Source organism: Terrapene carolina, unplaced genomic scaffold (genome assembly GCF_002925995.2).
Source record: "Terrapene carolina triunguis isolate 2854851 unplaced genomic scaffold, T_m_triunguis-2.0 Scaffold647, whole genome shotgun sequence".
Lineage (NCBI taxonomy): Eukaryota > Metazoa > Chordata > Testudines > Emydidae > Terrapene > Terrapene triunguis.
In genome coordinates, this window is record NW_020664998.1 from 169708 (window position 1) to 170867 (window position 1160).

Here is a 1160-nt window from a genome sequence, read left to right on the forward strand (position 1 = left end):
ATGTCTGGGAGCCAGGACTCCTGGGTCCTTGGCTCACCTCACAGAGAGGCCCAATCCAATGTTAACCCTTTCCCTGCAGAACACTGGCGAATGTCCAAGAAAATGCACCCCAGTGATTCCAGGCAGGTCCTGAAGGGGGCGCTGCTCTGCTCCCTGCTCTCAGCTCTGCTGCTCCAAGGTACTGACACATCTCCACAGAGTCCAGCGGGGTCCTGTGTTTACTGGTGGGGGCATGGGCTGGGAGCCAGGACGCCTGGGTTCTCTCCTGGCTCTGGGAGGGGAGGGGAGTCTAGTGGTTAGAGGGTGGTGGGGGCGGGGGAGTGGGGCTGGGAGCCAGGACTCCTGGGTTCTGTCCTATCCGCTCCCATCTCTTCTCTCCCAGTGGCCATCGGGCTGGAGTGCTACAGCTACAAGGGCACCTTCACGGGCAACATCTCTCTGGGCGAGGTGCCCAAGGTTACCTGCGGGCCGGCGCAGAACGTCTGTGCTGAGGGGCTGATCGCCCTGAGCATCGGTAACGCTGCCTGGAGATCTGGGGCACCCCGGGACGGCGCCACTCCCCGAGGGACAGAGCTGGGATCATCAGGGGGCTGATCCGGAAGGGGGCAGGATAGTGGGCTAGATGGGCCAATGGGGCAGATCTGGGATGGGGGGATACCGGGATAGATGGGTCCATGGGGTTGAACCGGGAGGCGGTGGGATACCAGACTTGATGGATCCATGGGGCTGATCCTGGGGGGGCGGGACGGGCAGGATATCAGGGTGGCTGGGCCCGTGGGGCTGATCCTGGGGGGCGGGAGGGGGCAGGACATCAGGGTGGCTGGGCCCATGGGGATGAGCCAGTGTGGGCCTGTGGAACTCCCTGCTGCCCCCTTCACTCTCCCGCGTTGGGGTCCCGTCTCCCCAGGGGGGCAGCGGATGCTGGTTGTGATGAAGAAGGGCTGCCACACGGCGCCGATTCGGGACATCTCCGGCATTAGCGATGGGCCGTATCTCCCCAACTACTATCACACCCGCTTCTGCAACGCCAGCCTCTGTAACCACCGGTACCGGGACAATAGCCACATCCCGGTCTTTTCCACAGGTACCGGCCTCAGCCTCCGGGGGGCTCCCATCCGGCCCCAGGGCGGGACTGGCTGGCTCACGGGGGCGGGAATGGG

At 64.6% G+C, this 1160-nt stretch overlaps 1 protein-coding gene across 1 annotated transcript in view; it reads left to right on the forward strand.

Annotated features, from left to right (window-relative positions):
- LOC112118232 (ly6/PLAUR domain-containing protein 5-like) overlaps positions 1 to 1160 on the forward strand; it is a 4073-nt gene continuing 2913 nt past the window's right edge. The window contains exons 1-3 of the mRNA XM_024216462.2: positions 1 to 178; positions 383 to 514; positions 908 to 1084. Coding sequence (XP_024072230.2) covers positions 1 to 178; positions 383 to 514; positions 908 to 1084 — 487 coding nt within the window. The remainder of the gene's footprint in view (positions 179 to 382; positions 515 to 907; positions 1085 to 1160) is intronic.